Below are 17,994 nucleotides of genomic sequence, written 5' to 3' on the forward strand. Positions count from 1 at the left end.
TATATCTTTCGCTTGTATGCGTCTCATAATATTCGGCGCGTGGCTGTTAGGGAACTTTGTTTCAGACTTTCAGACCGCTCGATCAGTTTGCATAGAATATTCAGATCACTTGCACTTTCCTCTGAAATTTACTTATAGCCGGGGGTAAGTCCCCGTAGAAAACAAATCAGTTAATCACGTACAAAAACACTTAAGACAAGTTTTTTCCTTTTTTTGGATCTTCACAGGTCAAGTGGTATAAACTATCGGTCAAGTCATCACGTCAATCGGCTGTTTCTTTTTGGCTTTGCACTGCCTGCTAATGAAGTGCTTGGGAAACATGTTTTCGAATCTCTGCGTTATTATATAACGTTCTTAATTCACTCCGGATCTGGGCCATATATAACGCGATGTATGTCAGATGCCAAACAGTTAACCAGTTTGCCACCTCGGCCTCGTCTCCACATGCATATTCAGATATTTGACGAACTGATCACAGATTCTAATTGGTTTTTTCGGTTTATCTTCAGACATTTTCCTGCCGCGTGGCCGACATTTAATTGTTATTTAGTCCGCCCAAATATTTGACCAGCCAACCCATGAAATGGGCCAATAATTGCTCTATTCTTTTGGGTGTTTTTTGTAGTGCTCGCTAGGCAAACAGCAATTACCGCATCGTAGGCCGAGAAAAGGAGGCCGAAAGTGCGTTTGTTGACAGTTTTCGCGTTCGTTGCGGTTTCTGATAATTGCCGGGTTTTCACACCAACGCCGCAAAAGTTGAAATGAGCTGTGTCTAATTATGTTTAGTGGCGACCACTAAAATTGTTTGCCATCTGCCAGCATATGGTGTCAAAAACCCCTCGGCGAACCGAAGGTTTCGCGGCCCCGAAGGTCAGATAGTGCATCTTGCAGTTTAAAATTGCATAGTGGTTACTCAGTGGGTTAAATAGCGCCGTGTTAACCGGTTTGACATCACGTTTCCAGTGATTCCCAGCCCCGTTGGCCTGTAATCGCACTACCCTCAAAAAAAGCAAAACAAACAAACAGCCGCGACTTTACGGCTTTCGATTTCAATCAGCATAATTCCAGAGTTTATTTCCAACACGTGTTTACTAACGAGTCTTTTAAAGTGAGTAATTTTTGGCCTTTTGTGAATGGGAAAATCATAATAATTGCCTATAAGAAAAAAGAAAATAATATATAACCTATATTATAATATAATCTATATTATATTAGCTAAAAATTTTATCGAGTACCAAAGCGTGTTAACTTGTTTAGCTCACCAATTTTTATGTCTTCACACGAGGCAGAAAATGTAAGATAATAATTACTTTGAGTGAAAATATTTCCTGTTACAAAAGTCACAGCTTAAAGTCATATTTTAGGTTGTAAGTATAGAAAATGTATGTTTTTCAAACCATTTAAAGTAAAATATTACTTAATTGCTAGGCGTCAAAAAAAGAGTTATCGCTTTTGTAAAATGTCATCTTCATAAATAACATTTTTCCTAATGGAGTAAATTAAAACATGAATCCTAAACAGTTATTATTAATAGTTATTGCCTTTAAAGGTAATGAGTTGTTTACAATAGATATATAAATCGGGCTTTTTCCGTAGATCAATGGAGGCAAGTTCCCTAAGCGTAAAATTAATGACACATAACTAATATTTATTTGCATGAGCTGGCTGGTAAATAGTTTACTAAAATTTTACTGATACTCCAGTTTAATTCATTTCCACTGACGGGTACTTAGTGTGACTAATCACCGTAACTTGAATCTGTCAGTTTCTTAGAATCGTTAGCCACTGTGCCAAAGGCACTTGTGAAAAGTGCAAAGTCAAGTGCCGAATTGCAACTGAACTCCCTCGCAAACCTCGAAGCCTTCCTCAATAAATTGAAGACAAAATTAAAAAAAATTATCCATATGATTACAGTCATTGCAAAGTGTGGTTAAAACTCATACAAATGTGACTGGCAAAATGGCAGTAGCATCTCGGAATTCGACAGGGAATCGTGTGACGGTGGGTCGTGAGTTAGCCAAGGTCGTTTGGTGTTCTTGAGTTCTTGGCTAGTTCTTGAGTGGCGAAAATTGCACAATTAAGTACAAGTACAAGTACTAAAATACATATGTGTACTGCAAGCACGTTTCGCAGCCTTTTGGCTCTTAACCTGGTCTTAACCTGGCCCCAACCTTTCGGGCGTAACCAACTCAAATGAAATTTTACTTGTGCGGCAACAGACTCTGAAAGTGATGCGATGCCCGAACTAATTGCAGCTAATTGAAATGCACAATGGTGGCTGTTGCGAAAACACTGTTCAAATGACGCAGCCGCGGTGACAAATTGGCCGAGGCAGTAACTCTCGAGACGCAGTTTCAAGTTTAAAGTGCGTGAAAATCCGAATCAGTCCTCCAGGTGCTCGCGATCGCTTTAACCAAATATTTATGCAAATTCCAGATTTGCCGCAGGAAGAGCACAATGTCACGTCAACACACGCCTCAAATGTGCCATGAAAAATAATAACAAAATCAAACAAAAGCCTCATTACATATCCGTAGCTGTGTGTCCATATACTTAAACACATACCAAAACAGCCAAAGATACAGATACAAAAACCAGAAAGGTTAATTTTATTGTTCTAAAAATATCACGTTTATAACTTTGATCTAAAGCATAAAAGGTGTATGATAATAAGATCATCTATAGAAATCTAATAGAAATCAAATTTTAAATACAATACAAATGAAATTAAGTTTTATTGACTTAGATATATTTTTTTTAAATCTTCTACACAACTGCGCTTAAGGTTTTATCACTTAAACTTTTTCAATCTTTATAATGTTTTTTTATTCTTAATCATTTCATCTTATAAATTAAAAAATTTCATTAAATATATAGGTAATAGATCATTTTTGTTCTGTGTAGATAAAGATCGGCTAAGGGGAACAACTTAAATGGCTTTCCAGGGCAGCGCGTCATGGACATTGCAATACCGATCTCATTGTCACTTGTCACAACGCGATCAGCAAAATCTGCATAATATATGTTAATACTTTTTTCTCGTTTATTTGCTTTTTCGGAATACATTTCTTTCAGCACACGCTTCTGGCAAATCTGTTGGCCGAATGCCGTTGGCCGATTTGCGATTCCCAGGCCGTCCGTCTGGCCAATTTATCAAACACGGTTTTACGATTTCGAGGCGCTTGTCAGGCTGCATACAACCCAAGTCCATTAGGGTTTAGCACAAGATAATAAACCTGTACCCCTATTTTTAGACTATTCTTTCGGCCAACAGACCCACGCCCATTCATATGAATTCTCGTGGCTGGCACGTTTTTTTGTTGAATAAATGAATTTAATGAATAGATCTATAAACACAATTAAGTGTACTGGTGAATACTTGATTAAAGGAAGTAAAATTATTATTTCTAAATACTAAGATAATTATGATTATTATCTTGTATAACTGAAAAGATTCTTAAGAAACTTTCTACTTACACAAACATATCAAAACTGAATTTTGTTTTTACCTTTCTTTGAATTTATAAAGTTTTTATAGTTAATTTTGTTTTAGAATGCAAATAATGTTACTACAAATGGCACTGAATAAATTATCTCTGAGGCATGGTTGTAAATAAACATAAACACCAAGTTCATGGCCCAATTTGACTTGTACCAACATAGGATTTGCAGTACAAAAACATTGAAAAGCTTTTAAAAAGTGGAAAACCCAGGTAAAAACAGCAACATTCTTGAGAAACTCACAGGGCATTGCCCATTCGTCGAAATATAAGAATGCTCCATGCTAACATTGATAAGCCATAAAACGAATTGGAGTCGCCGGAGCTCAGAAATTAGCAAAGTAATCACGTGCCCCCAACTTTTTCTGCTCGCCCACGCCCGAATTTTTCGGACATATTTTTTTCGGTTTTCTGTTTTGGCACAATAGCATTTCCGTACACTTCGAGCCTTAGAATCCCCGGCCCCTGTGGAAGTTGGGTTAGCTGACTTAAAGAACTTGTCACCAAGTGCTCGGTTCTTTTCATTAACTATTCGATCATGATCAGCATCGAAAAAGCCTGTTTAGAATTCTGGGGGAGATCGCAAACCTGATTGGCGTTTTAAAATGCCTTCAGTCTGTCCGCAGATTTATATATTTCGGGCCTTCTATTCTTGACTCTTTGCTGGTGCGTAAGTGGATTTGCATAAATATGCATGTGCTTTAAGCGAGCACTGATTACCAACGTTTATTCGCGACCTGATACCCAATAGAAGTCGCCATATGGCCCTTCAATTTAGTCTACTGAAAACCAGTCGGGCGACTCCATAAATCGGGGGGCAGCTCATTTAACACCCATCCACCAACGATATCAGTCAAGGCGAATATAAAAAAAATACTGCCTAGAGATACGCGTCATAAACTTAATCAAGAACTTTTTGTGACCGAGAAACAAAAGATGCCATGATTAAACACACACATTAAACAGACATTGAGTTCGAAATTAGGGAAGTACGATTTAGGACAAGATCTGCAAATAGTTAAGAGCTGCGATTACAATCCTAGCTTGTTGAAATTTATCGTCAAGATCAAGTCTTAGAAAATTGTTCGGGGACATAACCAGTTTTTGGCGAACACGAGACCCCTCTTAAAGCTGAGCTCACGGAGTATAAATATAAACATTGGAATCCAAAAAGAATGAATTATACTCGCTTCCAGAATCCCATTTAAATTTAATAGCGTGGACCGTGGTCTGGTCCGTCAAATCGATTCCTAGGTCTCAGATGATTTTGAAAATCCCCCGCCTCATTACACATTACCCAGCTGGTGGTTTCGGCCAGACTTCCGCCTCGCCTCGAACTCTTCCGCATAGATGTAACAGTAAACAAGTTGGGGACCGGACCTCTGCGGGGTTCGAACCCTACCAGCAATTAAAATATGTAAATGGAAACAAAGACAAACAAAAAGGCCAATGCTGCGCGAAAAAACGACGCCAACAGAATCAAATCGAAGCAAACCTCGCGCTTGTCTTTGCTGCAAATGAAGAGATAAAGAAGAAGTCGAGACCGCAATGGAGCCAAGTGACGTCAAAGAAAGACCCAGCAGTACTTGGAATACCCTCTTTATAAGACTTTGTAATTTTATCTACCGAACGGAACACAAAGTTCGGTTCTTATAAGCGGTTTCTCACAATGGTAAGAGATTTCCCCGATTTATAACCTATAAATATCAAGAACCAGTTTCTTAAGATCCTATTTTTTATACAACTGAGTTTGAAATCTCAAGAGATAAATCATTTTTGAACTGAAAAATAGATCAATAGATAACCAGCAAAAAGAAACAACGATATGATGTATTTCCAATAACACATAAAATATCCATTGATATCTTATAAAAATAATATTTTTTTAGGTCCAACTACAAACAATATAAAAATTATAATTCCCCTCCAGTTAGGGAAGTGAAAAAGTGAACCCCGAAATGGATTTGCTGTCTCGGTTTCGTCTTCAGCTGGCTGATTAAACATCAGGAAATACAAAATGCTAAGCAGGCAAAAGCAAATTGTAACAGGGCCCAAAGTCAGCCGCGAAGCAAACGAGTTCTCGGGCCAAATGCAAATGCTTAGACCGGAGTCGAAGCCGAAAAGCTATTGATAAGCGGCCAAAACTCGTTCGGATTTCGACCGTTTCCATAAGCCAAGGGTGACGGTGAGGAGTACTAGAGGAGGGTTAATGCCAAATAGCCCCATTGACTGATTGTTGTTATTAATGCGAATGCGGCGGAGTCTTGCTGGTTTTTTGCCATTTGCATTGACATTGACTTTGACCGAGAAATTATAAATCGAAGCCAATGTGACGCATACGTGCGATGCCTGGTTGCGTTTATGCGGCGTTGGTGGTGGTGGTGGTTATATGCAAATGCGATATAAAGACTGCACTTTATTGGTTTTATTGGTACTCTACAATGTGGTAAGGTAGTGATTAGCATGCAGTTGAGTACTGCATTTATATTCTGTTTCCCAAAGTTATGGACTCATGCCTGAAGAATATTGAACGCATAAATCTGATGGAAGTACTTGAACCCATTATTATTACCCAGGACACACTTGAGAGACCACCGAACCACCCAGTAACCCACCAACCCATCAATCTTGCAGCCCATCCACCCACCGCAGACATTCGGCATTCAGTCATTGGGTCAAAGCCAACGATCGTTCACGTTTAAGCCCCAAAGAGATTAGAAAAATTACTCAAGACTAGATCAAAAAACGACATTGACCGGCATGTCATGGCACCGGCACGGCACACAATCAAAAATAGAAAACTTTAGTGGCCATTAGCAGAGATGTTGGTTGGTTGCTTATTTTATTTGCATTTAGCATAGCAAGGGGCCAAACTTCTGCCCAGCCAAAACGATTCGATACGATCCGAGTGTCCGAGATCTTCGCATTTCGTTATTGTCTTCTATTTCCTGGTTGGATCCGCTTCGCTGCCGACTAGTTGGCATTATCATTTATTAATTGTTGCATATTATAGCGACAAGCATTGACCTGAATTGAGAGATTTGATAAACACTACATACGTGAAGCAGAACGCGTAAGTAGATGCGAGTTTAAAACCACTAACTTTTATGGGATTTTTTCTCTGATACTGGAAATTTACAGCTTAAGAAGCTTGACTGTGTAAACATTAATTTGGTTGAACATTCATTTATTTATTCTCCTCTGAATACAACATTGGCAACATTTATTGACACGATGATTCGGCACAAAACGTTTCTAATGATATATTCTGGTTAAATATCAAGCAATCGTTTGGAGCTTATAAGCAGTATACTGCTATTATACCATTCAATTCAAAATTTATGTTTAAAAAAAAACAACACGGCTGTGTACTCCCCCGAAATTAAATAATGGTTGCGTAAGTGTATTATCTGAAGCTCCGATTCTTTTCCTTATATTAGTTTAACCTTCTTTTTCAACCTTTTTTAATGAATATGGATAGCACAAATGTTATATCAGGACACTTGAACAGACCTGTTCTTTAAACATTAGAAAATGTAATCTTCTTTGTGGTAAAACTTCAAGCCTCTAACACAGGCTATGACTTTACATTTTATTAAACTTTTATAATTATTCTAAAATCAGCAAGATTTTCCCTCAAATGTTGTAAATAACCCTTCTGAAGCTGTAAATAATCAAAAGAAAGTATTACCTTGAAATTCAAACTTTGAATAAATTAAAAATTGAAATTCCGTTACTTTACGGTATTTTTGTAAAACGACAAGGAAAGTTTTGGTATATTGACACGAGTTGCAGCGGATGGTATATTTCAATGGCCGCTCGGCGGTCACATTGTGCGTTATCTCCAATTGGAATTGGATCCACTTTCTTCGCAAAATCCCCCTTGTTTGTGTTCCATTTGGCGCCACCCCCCTTGCAGCTGAACTGAGTGTGGACATGGCAACGGAGCGGATGACCGCCTGCATTTAGTCCTCAGCCAGCGACGAGCGATGACCGTTTGGGGCATAGAGGCCATCACACTGAACGGATCGGCGGTAAAGGAAAGTGGGGAGTACCTTCCGGGAAGGGGTGAAATTCAGGTGATTCCGGAATCGAGAGCCATGAACTCCGTGGAGCGCTACCGGCAGGAGTGGCAACTGCTGCTGGAGAACCTCGATGCGGAGCCGGAAAGCCTCCGGCAGGCGGCATTCGCCGGCGACCTCAAGATGTCCAAATTCCGGAGCGTCCACTGGGCCCTCCTGCTGCGCGTCCTGACCTCGGAGCACAGGAGCTGGGTCAGCCAGCGGCTTCAGCAGCGAGTGAGATACGACAAGTTCCGGTCGGACTACGTCCGGAATCCCCACCAACTGGAAGTGGACTGCAACGATGATCCGCTGTCGCAGTCCACGCAAAGCGTCTGGAACCAGTACTTCAGCGACCAGGAACTGTTCGCCGTCATCCGGCAGGATGTGGTGCGCACCTTTCCGGGCGTCGACTTCTTCCGCAAGCCACTGGTGCAGAACGCCATGGTGAACATACTATTCTACTATGCCAGGGAGCATCCTTACATGTGCTATCGCCAGGGAATGCACGAAATCCTGGCGCCCATCATCTTTGTGGTTTACAGCGATCACCAGTCATTGCTGCACTTCAGCGAGCTGGCCAAGACGGACATCAATCCCACGCTGCTGGATGTGCTGGATCCCGCCTACCTGGAGGCGGATACCTAGTATGTAATACAAGCAATTTGTAATGCCCATATCTTATCGTATGCGTTTCTCACAGCTCATTGTTCTCCCGCCTCATGGCCTCCGTGGAGTCATACTATCGCGTCTCGAATCTGGTCTCCACACCCGGTGGCCACATCGAGCAGCGAGCCGAGGTGCGTCGCAGTTTGCGGGTGCAGCAACCAGCCCTTATCGCTACCCATTCCTCTTTCAGAGCCCCGGGGACAATGGGACGCCGTCGGAGGCAGAGGTTATCGGCCAGCTGAACTTCATACGGGACAAAATACTCGCCAAGCAGGACCAGCATTTGCACCACTATCTCCAAAAGATGGAAATCCCGCTGCACATATTCGGCATGTGAGTTGGAAATGAGATATGGGGGTTCCATTTGTTGGGAACTGAGTTTTTTTCAAAAAAAACGCTATGCTTGAATTCGATTTTAGTTTAAAATTGAATATTTACTATAGAAATTCTGGGGATCTTGGGTTAATTTAATAATAGCTCCATGAAATTGCAAAGCATAAATATAATTATACCACAATTTTATGTCCATATAGACGGATGATGATGTCATTTACTAATATTTAAAGACCTACATACGATAACTATGTAGCCGTAAACAAATCAAATTTATAGGGGAATTACACACCCAATCTTTACTGGCAACAATTTACTGAGCATTCGCTTTGATTCACACTCTTATAACAATTATTGAAATCACAAATTTTACCATTTCCATAGTCGATGGCTGCGACTTCTCTTTGGAAGAGAGTTCATGCTACTGGACCTTCTGCTGCTCTGGGATGCCATCTTCGCGGACAGCGATCGCTTCGACCTGCCCAACTACATTCTGGTGGCCATGTTGGTCCACATCCGTGATAAACGTGGGTATTCCCTTCTGGTGCTTCCCGCTCTGAAATTATAACAAATTCCGATTTCAGTGCTCCTAAGCGACTATACCACATCGTTGACATATCTAATGCGCTATCCGGGCAATGTGGACGTACATCTGGTGCTGCGACATGCTCTGTTCATGCTCAACCCCAAGCAGTTTGACTATCCCGCGAATGCCTTCACCTGTGTGTCCTTCGCCAACAGCTCTACGGGCAAGGAAGTGCCTCCTCCTGCGGGTCATCGCCCAAGAACCGCTTCGGAAACCTCATCGGTGGCCACTAGTGGCAGCCAGATCGATCGGCAGATCACCTTCATGCAGGAGCGCAATGCGGAGGATTCTTCGGCTTTGGCCAAACTGCACGACACCCACCGCGTGGCTATGGACGGATATTTGGAAAATGTAAGTGTAAATAGGGTTTAGTACAATTTTGAGTTACTACATAATGAGAAAAGTTTGTTTTACCATTTTTTTGTTAATCAAAAAGATTCCCCTGGTTCTTTTTTAAAATTTTTATTCGCATTTAACTCATAACAGTAAAGTTAACTAATTTTAAGATGTAGCTTAAACTAAATGTTATACTTAATCTAAATACATTAAAATTTCGTAAAGGAAAATAACAGAACACGATTAATGTAACAAAACGCCTCAATTTTATTCTACTTTCATATTCCAGAGTCCTGAGCTACTCCGATTGGAGCTGAAGAATGCCCAAACAGTAATCAAGATAGCTCGGAGCAAGTTGCAGAATTACTTGGGCACAGTGCGTCATCATGTGGGAAAGCAGGCGAATGGCAACGAGGAGCTTAGCCGGACGCTGGACGGGATCGAGGAACTTTGCAGCTTTCTGGACGTTAAGTTTATGTTCCCGCTGCACGCGCGATCTGCGCCGATCGACCAAGCTCTGGAGGCCAATGAGCAGAAGCAGCTGAACAGGAACAGCATGCCGACGAAGACAACGCCCGCTTCCACTCCCACGACTGCACCAATCGTGCCTTCTCCACCTGGAGCCTATCAGATGCCCGAGAACGCCTTTATGCACAGCTCTATGCGACGTCTCCTTGGAGAACTAAAAGAAATCGAGCTGTCTACGATAACTAGCGATGAAAGACCGGGAAATGCGGTGCTCCAAAACGGATTGCCAGCTGCTGAGCCTCAGCAGCGACATCAAAACGAATTGAGCTGATCGCAAGATTATCTTCTAACGACTGAACTTGAATTTAGACTTAAATGGAGCAACCACAAAGTGGCTGATTCAGAATAATTGAAGAGTATAATTAAAAGACCATACAGTTTATATATATTTGGGTATGACTTTGAAAAGTCTGTTAACCTTAAATCAATCCAATTTATAATGTGCTTAAACAAAAAAAATATATTTTACTGGTGCAGAAAAAAGGTTCCGGGACAAAACGTCGTTATAAACGTGCATCTTTCGGGAAAAAACAGATTCATTTTTCAGGTGGCTAATGTAAAAACGTTGTGCTTATGATAATGAAATGAAATCCTTTGTCCTCGCACCTCATCAGGATCGGTCAATCTTATTTGGAAATAATTATCTTGCTTGCAAGTATTCATCTTTAACATACAATATTAACTGATTGAGGCGAATATTTAAATAAATGACGATGACAAAACACTATAACTATGTATGATGCTTACTTCTATGGAGCTTTATGGCCTACGGTTATGGTTTACCAGAGACCGGAACGTTGCCATCTGGGCGCCGTTGCTGTTCGGACCACCTCGCATAATTGGGGTCGATGTTAAGTTTGCTTGCGGCTGATGCATGGGTGCCTTGGTAATGGTGATCATCTTGGAACTGCTGTTATTGTTTACCCGTATCTGCCTGAGCATGGCCAGAGTATTTCCATTGGTAATAAGATCCGCCTGGGGGGTGGATGGGGCTTCTGAAGAGCCCCCTTGACTGAGTCGCCCGTTCCCGTTGATCCGACTCTGTGTTGTTAACTTGTCCAGCGGGACACAGCGCACGGCATCCGTGTCGTAGCGGTTGGTCACCTGCATTTGGGAGGAACTTAAGATCCGTCGTATATTCTCCGGCAGGTCTTTTTGACTTCCGTTGATGGTCACTTGGGTAGAGGAAGTTCCGCCTACCGACTTTTTCTGAACGGGTTCCACTTCGTTGTTATTGGTCTGAACAGTGTTGTCATCGTCGATGGTGATAACATTGGAATGCAATTCTACTTCAGCAGGAGCAGCGGGAACAGCGGGAGCCGAAACTGGGGGAGTCGAAATAGAAGGAGGAGCTGAAGGAGGAGCTGAAGGAGGAGCCGAAACAGAAGCAGTGGGAGCAGAAGCGGAAACCGGAGCAGGAGCAGGTGCTGGGGAAGTTATAAGTGGAGCAGCTGCACTAGCTGTAGAAGACGATGTGGAAGAAGCTGCGACTGCAGTGGAGGTTGCCGAATTTCTTTGCATGGCTCGAACTTCCAAGCCACACACGAGCTGCATGATTTTGGCCTTGCCCTCTGCAGCTAAATCTGCCGGAAGGGCCTTCATGGTCGGCGCAATGCTATCGAAGAAGAGATCTAAAACATGACGGGGCTCTGGTGGCTGGACTGGTGCCACCTTCATCGCCGGCGCCTGCGCCGTGGAATCGACATGAGTGGCCGACTCCCGCTCCAGAGTTCGTAGGCGCGAAACAATATCGAACGAGGAGCATATCATGTCCTTGGCCATGTCCATCTGGGAGCGCTCCTCCTGCCGCTTGCCCACCGAGTCGCGAAGTGCGCGTAGTAGGCGACGAACCTCCATTGAGCGTCGGGATCGCTTTGCTGGTGGCTCCCCGATGCTTCCATCGGATCTACAAGTAAATATAGTGAATAATAATTTTGGCATTGGAACGCCACTAATTGATATTAAGAAGACAACTACAACGTACCTAACGCTCATGTCGCCGTCGCTCTCCTTGTCCAGGCCAGACTCCTGCCTTTCCGCCTCAACGGTGGAAGTGGTGCTAACGGATGGTGCACCGGCGGCAGCGGCGGAGGTGGCCCGAAGCCGCTCCACACTATCGGCGTGCTTGCGCGAAGCGTCGTGCTGGCGCAAATAGAAGACCTTTATCGGCAGCCGGGTATCGCAAACACGGCAGTGGCAGTGGTTCTCGTCATTGGCGTCAGGATCCAGCCAGCTATACTTGGCCTGCAGCTCTGCCATGGCCGCCTTCTGTCTAGCCTCGCCGCTGGCCAAAGCCGAAGCTGTGGCCACAACGGCAGAGATTTCAGCCGGGCTCTTGGCCGCAGATGCTGCCGGTGGTTTGCCACCATTCTTCTTCCGGTCGATGCGGAGGCGAATGTGTCGGGAAGTTCTCTGATGCTTGGAGGCCCACTTGGAGGAGGGCAGGTAAAGGGACACCTCGCAGAGCTTGCACCAGGCATAGTTCCCACGTTGCTCGCTCTTTTTGTAGGAGAGCCACGGGAAGCGGCCCTTCCACACCATTACCTTGCCCTTCATGGTTGCCGGAATGGGCTTGAGGAAGAGTTTGGAGGCTGGTCGAGCCGCCTTTCTTGTCAGCACTGTGCCAGAATCTGTGTTGCTCTGCTCCTCTTCATCTTCCTGATCGTCCTCTTCTTCCTGCTCCTCCTCCTCCTCCTCCTCCTCTTCTTCTTCCTCTTCTTGCTCCGGTGCCACCTGTGCCTCTTCCTCTTCCTGTCGCTTATTTCTAGTCTGCTTCATTGAGCCCTGTGGCTGTTTTGCTTGGCGCGCCTTGAACTGCTTTAAAAGCTTCACATGCCGGGCACTGTACTCGTGTCGAGCCTTTGCTGATTCGTTGTGGAAGCGAACGCGGCAGAACTTGCAAATCTGGGTCTTGCGATCCTTAGAGTAGCAGAGCCACGGATAAAAGCGCACACCTGCGCGGGCCTTGGCCTTTCTGGGCTCGTTAGCGGTTTTGGCAGCGACACTGGGATAATTTAGAAGATTATTTTTGGTTATTTGTTATTAAATTGAGTAAAAATCATTAAATGTTTATAGAGGACCTACCCCTTTCCGCCATTCTGTGTTTCCGACCAATTGTCATCGTCATTGTCTTCGGTACCGTCGCTGTCCGATCGAACCTCCGACTGGGGTCGCTCACTAGCGGGCACCTCCTCCTCAGCTTCCTCGCCTTCTGCTTCGGCATCGTCTTCGTTCTCGTTCTCCTTCTGTTTGGCCTCAGCCAATCCAGCTTCGATAACTGCCTTCGCGGCGGCCACTGCCGAAGTATGCTTTTCGGACTTCTCGTGGTTCTTGCGCTTGATCTCGGAGTTTCCATACATAAAGCGCTTGCGGCAGACGCTGCAGTAGCTAATACTAGGGTCATCGGGATCGGCAATCAACCAGGGATGCAGCTCGGCAAACACAGCCCAAATGCCGCGGACATCTGGGGAACTAGAGTGCACAAATTAACCATTAATTAACCAAATTAATTAAGAATGTTTATAATAGTTTTCGCTTTCTGTCAAGACAATACCCACCCCTTCTCGGCGGGTGCCAATTGCTTTTGGCAGTGCAGCCTGGTTTTGCAGTGCCGAAGATAGCTAGTGATCGCCATTGTGCAGTCGCAGAGCGTGCATCGGCACTGCTGCGGATTTGTGTCCGGAATCAGCTCACACCACTTGCTGGGATCCTCGTCAGCGTTTATATCGCCGTTCATCATCACTACGGCGGTGTCCTGTGCCTCCTCCGGCTCCGGCTCTGGCTCAGATTCCTTCTCTTTCTCCGGCTCAACTTCCTCCTCGACACCTGTGGATTCGCTTGTGCTCTTGCTCCTCTTTCGCTTTCGACTCGGCTTCTCGGCTTCCTGGTTGCGCAGCGCCTCCATGTGACCCTTGGTGGTTTCGTGACGCTTGCGCAGATAGACGAACTCCACGTTCATGCGCACGTTGCAGACGCGACACATGCCAATGGTTCCACCGGGCTGAGCGCGTTCCAGCCAAGGATGCCAGCGAAGCCAGCGCAACCAGTTGAAGTTGTTGAAGGCCTCGATCTCAGAGACTCGCTTCTGTTTCATGGCGGTCACATAGCTCTTGGTGCCGAACTCGTGCTTCACCTCGTTATCACTGGTTCTACGGGAAACCGGAAGTCAATGGGCATGGTTAGTGACAGCACATGATTTTTACATTTTATAAATTTTGTAGAATATTCTAACTGATCTAGGACATCCTCTTAAAAAAATTGTATGTAAAAACGAACTTTGTATAACTGGTTGCATTTGTAACTACATACTAAAACACTGCACTTTGTGTTCAACAAATAAGACACGTAGGCAACTTAGTGCTTGGCTGAATGAGAGTTGGTGTACTGCGCTTATATTTTAATTAAAATTAAAGGCTCTTTAAATATTGTGCAGATTAACTGTAATTAATTGAGGCACAATGTATCAGTTTTTTTATCAATTACAAATTGCTGACAAGAGTTAACTTGTACTTTTGTTTGTATGGCCGCGTCCAAGACTATGAAGTCAAGTATGGTGCACTTATAATAATATAGTTTGCAGAAATGTGACCTCCACTTTGAAATTTTAAGTGCATTTTGTAAACAAAATTTTGAAAAAAATTGGTCTTTGGGGAACAAAAGTTTTTTTTCTTTAAGGCATCCATATACGGTTCTTAGTTGTACTTAAAAAAAAAGTGCGACGATACAATTTTCTATAGGCACTTTCAGCAATATGATATTCAACAGGTTGTAATCTTCTAAATTAATATGTACTGGTCTGTTAAATCTTTTGACTAGAGACAAGGGATAATAAGGACTCGTTTAAACCCAGGTTGTAGTTATAATCTTCTGATCTAAGCTAGTACTCACGCTCCCCGAGTCTGCTCCTCGCTCTTCTTGAAGGCCAGGTAGTTGGCTTCGCGTTCCTGGTGATAGAGCGACATGTTGTGCTGGTTGATGTGCCTGGATCGATTGTTCACGTTAATGTTCATGTTGCAATAGAGACAGAAGGCGAAGGTGCCGTCGGTGGGCTCGTGAAGGATCCAGGGCCATCGCTTCATCCAGATAAGCCAGCGCTGCGCACGGGGCATTTTTCGGCGCGTCGATCCATTGCCGCCACCAGTGCTGCCCTCGTCCACACTGAAGTCCTCGTCATCATCCTGGCTGTCTCCCCCGTCCTGGTTGTCGATTCGCTCCAGCAGGCCCATGGGATCGTGATACGAGTGATTGCTCTCCGCATCGCTCGAAGGTTCTGTCTTGGTGGACATGGTGTCAGGCTCTCGATCCGGATCTTCCAGGAGGGGATCCTCGCTTTCCGGCTTGTCATCTGGGTTATTCAGCGCGGACTGCAGTTCCGCCACCATGGGAACATGGTCGTCGTCCACATCCTCAAGGCCCGGGTCATCCAGCATCGGCTGTTCGACCTCATCCACATCCATCACCGCCTCGCCCTCTTCGTCGTCCACCAGGATGACCATGGCCGCTTCCGGTTCCTCGACGGGATCCACCGCCACCACCGCACCTCCCTCGACATCCATTATTTTCAGCTCGTGAGTTGCCGACGCCAATGGTTCGGAATTCGCAGACGCCATTTTGAGACCGGCGTCCCCTGAACCTTCGAAATTTTTCGCCTGCGCGCTATTGTCCTGATCCATCGCCGGGTGCTCCAGATCGCTGCTTGTCCAGGCACTTTGCAGATCTCTTTGCCAGTTGTCAAAAGATATCACAGCATGCGTCGAAAAAACTTAAAACAAATAAGGAAAATTGCAAGCGAAATCTCGAACTTGGAGTCGCAGTTAAGTGTGACCGCTCGGGTGCATCAAACCGGCGGGTGGCGAACCCGCGCAAAAATACCAAGAACTGAAATGGCGGTTCTACACTCATTGTCGCGAAAGTGATCGTTTACACTAGATCACCACTGACGATCGAGCGAGGATTTTACTTTAATAACTAAATATCATATTAGATTTCCAAATCAATTTGAAAAACGAATATAAATATATGTCTTCACTTCCATGATCAAGCACGTACGACAATCCTTAGAAAAAAAAGTAGTTTATAATTTATATCAACTGCCTTTGTAATAATGAACTTAAAGAACTAAATGCTGCATTTTAATTGTATTTTATTTTTATACTTTCTGGAGTGCATATATGCATATATTTAATGTATAGTTTTACCTTATGCATAAATTTATTTATCTTGTAATCAAATTAAAATTAAGAAAAAAGGCGCCAAACGCGTTTTTTGGCATTTGCGGGTCAACTGCAGCACGGTCATACCGCACTTGATTTTGTTTATATTTTGGAAAAGCGAGTCCAAATGTCGAACCTCCAGTTAACTCAGGAAAAACTGTAAGTATTGCTGTGCACCAGACCGGGGGTTATAGCTAACCGAATGTATATCCCACAGAGATGCCCTACGCTCCGAGTACAGGCCACGCCGGCCATGCGCCCTGCTGAAATACCCGCGACCCAAGACGAAGCCCGAGTACCAGGCAATATATCCGTGGCTGCTCCCGGATGAAACGGATCCTCACTTTGTATTCTGCGCGGTCTGCGAGTGCCGGCTCAGCTGCAAGAGATCGGATCTGGGCAAGCACGAGGGCAGCATAAAGCACTCGGAAAATGCCCAAAGAAAAGCGTTGCCGGTCAAGGAAAACCATACGGAGGCGGAGGGTTCTGGTGCAGGCGTGATGAAGTGGGAGTACAACGAGGACGAGGAGGGTCTGCTGCCATACGGAACAGATCCTCCAGACGACGAGACCGAGGAGGAGGAGGGCGAAGCGGACGAAACGGAGGCGGATTGCGAGGAGGATGACGAGCAGCCCCAGGAACTGGAGGCCCAAAACGATCTCGAAACGGAGCCCGCCATCAAGCAGCAGCGTCGCATTTCGGAGACGGACTCACAGCATTCCGGCATGCTGGACTATCTGCCACTCCACGTGACCATCAACGAGTTGCCTGCGAGTGTTCCGTCCACTAGCTCCTCCTCCTATCCCACCTCTTCCACGGCACCAACAGCAGCTCCGTCCTGCAGAATTACCATTAAGAAAGTGCCCGCTCCGAGTACTCCGCCCAGTGGGGTTTGCCAAGCCCAGGAGATTAGTTCCAAGGCCACTATTACGCCCATACATACCACACCCTCCTACGCCGCCCGCCAGCTGCAGTCCTATCAGCTGCAGCAAATGTCGCCCATAACGCCGCCGCGCGACTCCCTGGAACTCTTCTTCGACAGCATATGCGCCACCGTCAAGAGTCTACCGCCCAAACTGGCCACCGAGGGTAAAATACGAGTAATGCAGCTTATCGGGGAGCTGGAACTGCGCGCCCTCGGCGAGCAGGAGGCGTCTTCTCAGTCCGCCGGACCTCAGGGTCTTGATCTCGCCGGAAGCTCAGCATCCGGAGCAACCGAAGCGCCCGGCAGTGGTCAACAGAACGCCACGGTGGCCTCCACCACGAAGTGATCAGAAGTGAAAAAGGTTTTAAACCGGGCTCAAGTTGACGAATTAGAATATCTAGTTTTTTTATGTTTACATTTTGTTAAATGATTTTCTTTAATAAAATTATTAATTAGTTGTTGTACTTTTTCGATAATTATTGTTTGGATAACACTGCTGGTGTTATAAGAATACTAATTAAAATAAAAATTTAAGCAGAATTGGAAACTATTTCGTTTATCCTTCAATTTCAACAATTTCTTACCAAATTCTAAATTTAAAAAAGGCTGTGTTGTGACATTGCCGTTAGGTTGTGAATTTTTCATTAAATATACTTTCTTTAAATCAATCATTGTAATACATATCTAAATTTATCACAATGAAATAACAAGGCAATTCACAAGACCTGGTAAAGTGATACGAATTACCGTTGTAAAGATAAGGAGTTTATCGAACGATTTTCAATGTATCATCAGGGAAATTTCCCAATAGTGCAGATACGTGATTTATGTGTGCAAAGTAACC

At 44.4% G+C, this 17,994-nt stretch overlaps 3 protein-coding genes across 4 annotated transcripts; 2 read left to right on the forward strand and 1 right to left on the reverse strand.

The window, feature by feature from the left end:
• The first annotated feature begins 7,322 nt into the window (after positions 1-7,322).
• TBC1D5 (TBC1 domain family member 5) lies at positions 7,323-10,743 on the forward strand. The gene is made up of 6 exons (XM_017088365.4): positions 7,323-8,208; positions 8,265-8,361; positions 8,421-8,563; positions 8,948-9,090; positions 9,148-9,500; positions 9,775-10,743. The coding sequence occupies exons 1-6, from the start codon at positions 7,490-7,492 to the stop codon at positions 10,282-10,284; spliced, it is 1,965 nt and encodes a 654-aa protein (XP_016943854.4). The 5' UTR covers positions 7,323-7,489; the 3' UTR covers positions 10,285-10,743.
• Su(var)3-7 (Suppressor of variegation 3-7) lies at positions 10,376-15,848 on the reverse strand. 2 transcript variants are annotated; one of them, XM_017088363.4, is made up of 5 exons: positions 14,901-15,848; positions 13,571-14,155; positions 13,098-13,484; positions 11,998-13,017; positions 10,376-11,919 (listed from the first exon to the last, which is right to left on the reverse strand). In XM_017088363.4, the coding sequence occupies exons 1-5, from the start codon at positions 15,683-15,685 to the stop codon at positions 10,773-10,775; spliced, it is 3,924 nt and encodes a 1,307-aa protein (XP_016943852.4). In that variant the 5' UTR covers positions 15,686-15,848; the 3' UTR covers positions 10,376-10,772. The 2 variants fall into 2 exon arrangements, with proteins under 2 accessions (XP_016943852.4, XP_016943850.4); XM_017088361.4 differs by having other exon boundaries at positions 13,571-14,161; positions 14,901-15,847.
• A 377-nt stretch (positions 15,849-16,225) lies between these two features.
• Positions 16,226-17,614, forward strand: Ravus (ravus). The gene is made up of 2 exons (XM_017088353.4): positions 16,226-16,384; positions 16,443-17,614. The coding sequence occupies exons 1-2, from the start codon at positions 16,353-16,355 to the stop codon at positions 17,494-17,496; spliced, it is 1,086 nt and encodes a 361-aa protein (XP_016943842.4). The 5' UTR covers positions 16,226-16,352; the 3' UTR covers positions 17,497-17,614.
• The last annotated feature ends 380 nt before the right edge of the window (positions 17,615-17,994 follow it).

Source organism: Drosophila suzukii, chromosome 3 (genome assembly GCF_043229965.1).
Source record: "Drosophila suzukii chromosome 3, CBGP_Dsuzu_IsoJpt1.0, whole genome shotgun sequence".
NCBI classification, from domain to species: domain Eukaryota; kingdom Metazoa; phylum Arthropoda; class Insecta; order Diptera; family Drosophilidae; genus Drosophila; species Drosophila suzukii.